Raw genomic sequence first — 2179 nt, forward strand, 5'->3', positions numbered from 1 at the left:
CCCACTTCACCATCCCTTAACCCCACTCCTATCATGCTAAGCCACGCCCACTCTGTTCTAAGCCCCACCCCTTACCTCTAGCCCTGCGTCAGCCAGAAGCCCCATCGCCCGAACCCAAATCCCGTTGTTGTGGAGTCAGTGCTGCCTCCTGGCTTGTAATTTCTACTTTGAAAAATTAGCTAATGAGAATCCTTTGGCTCTGATCGAACTATATTACATGATAATGTGGATTGTGTGCCAATAAACGGTTTAAAAATAATACTAAAAAAAAAATCGTCTGGCTCACAACAGAATCTATTCCAATAAAGATGGGTACCAGAGAGGGGAGGGGGGTCCCCATGAGTTGAATCTGGCAGGAAGGAAAGGAATAACAGGTGTCTCCCGGCAGCAGTACAGAGGAGACCGTCATTTCAACATGTGAGGCTGGATTTGTGGATTATCTATTAAACATAGTTCGGGGAGACCCTACCCGCCCCCCACTGCCATCGAGTCAGCTCCAACTCACAATGACACTAAGGACCACGCAGCGCTGCCCCTCGGGTGTCCAAGACCGTGCATCTTTTTCTGCAGATATTTATTTATTAATATCCACTTAAAAATATATTAAAGAAACTTTATTCTATACATTTTTTCCTTTTAAAAATCATTTATTGGAGGCTCTTACAGCTCCTATCACAATCCATCCATCCATCCATACACTGTGTCAAGCACATCTGTACATATGTTGCCATCATCATTTAAAAAATATTTTCTTTCTACTTGAGCCCTTGGTATCAGTTCCTCATTTCTTCCTCCCTCTCCCCCCACCCTCTCTCCTTCTCTTGAACCCTTGATGATTTATAAATTGTTTTTTCATGTCTTACACTGACCGATGTCTGCCTTCACCTACTTTTCTGTGGTCCGCCCCCTTGGGAGGGGGTTATATGTAAATCATTGTGATCAGTTCTCCCTCACTCCCCTCCATTCCCTTACCCTTCTAGTATCACTACTCTCATTATTGGTCCCGAGGGCTTTATCTGTCCTGGATTCCCTGTGTTGTGAGCTCTTCTCTGTACCAGTGTACACACTCAAGTCATTAGTTCAACACCCCACCCACACCCCGAGGTGCCTCAGAAAAAAGACCTGGTGACTCACTTCTTCAAGATCTTGTAAACCCTGTGGAGCAGTCCTACCCTGAATCCGTCCCCACTTTGCCTTTTCACAGCTCTGAGGAGCAAACTCATTATCTCCCTCCTCCTCGTCCTCTCCTTCCCTGCAGGACAGAGCATCAGTTCAGCAGCAGCTGTGGATGATGGAAGATACGCTGGCAGGTCTGGGAGGTCCCCAGAAACCACCCCCGAACCCCGAGTCTGGCTCTCCATCCTCTGTGCTCCCCGGTGAGGAGTCTTCAGAGAGAGAGGTGAGTCTTAACTGGAATAAAGGCCTGGCAGCAATGCCTAACCTTTTCCAAGTTCAAGAAGGGGAGAGAGAATGACCATCAATATGTGCTTTTAACTTCAGACATGTCTCTACCCTTCGGCTTTTTAAAAATTTTTAAAATCAATTCCAACACCAGTTGTCTCTCCCAAGGCACTCCCTACTTCTCTCCTGGGTGGGATGACTCATCCCAATGGCTGCACAGAATTCATGGGCCATTTGGGGTTTACTTAGGAAGTAACAGGTTACAATTCTGGATCAGAACTCACTCAGGATACAGTTCTTTGATCCGATTCTTCTCAAAGATGCCTGCAGAGAGGCCTCTCCCTGCCCCCCCCACTGCCCCCACAACCCATTGGGAACTTTTGAACTGGCCTGGTCTCTGCTCAGTGCCACACAGTGGTTTAATTCCACCACAACCGCCTGAAACCCACTCTGCCTCTCCTGCTGCTTCTGATGCTGCTGTTTCCTGCTGTGCTTCTCACCATGCTTCATCGTCCTCAGTGCCACAGCCTGTCTCCGGGTCTAGGAGGTTGCCAGCACAGAGACCCTACATCCAAAAAAACTCTCCTCCTGTCTTTTCCTATTGGCTCTTTGAAACCTCAGGAGGAGGAGGAGGAGGACAAAAATCAACCAATCCCTTGTCTAGACTTTCATATGCCTTATTTGCGTCGGACCATCCCCAAGGGTATCATTCACCTTATTTGCATTATTAGTAAGCTGACCAATCCCTTGGTAGACCACAATCACCTCATTTGCATAG

General features: G+C 47.4%; 1 protein-coding gene across 1 annotated transcript in view; it reads left to right on the forward strand.

Annotated features, from left to right (window-relative positions):
- Positions 1-2179, forward strand: part of PLEKHA4 (pleckstrin homology domain containing A4) — a 33113-nt gene that overhangs the window by 13034 nt on the left and 17900 nt on the right. The window contains exon 14 of the mRNA XM_045292641.1: positions 1259-1399. Within this exon, the coding sequence (XP_045148576.1) occupies positions 1259-1399 (141 nt within the window). The remainder of the gene's footprint in view (positions 1-1258; positions 1400-2179) is intronic.

This window comes from Echinops telfairi, unplaced genomic scaffold, assembly GCF_000313985.2.
Source record: "Echinops telfairi isolate 266 unplaced genomic scaffold, ASM31398v2 ScPeMD7_655;HRSCAF=1070, whole genome shotgun sequence".
NCBI lineage: Eukaryota > Metazoa > Chordata > Mammalia > Afrosoricida > Tenrecidae > Echinops > Echinops telfairi.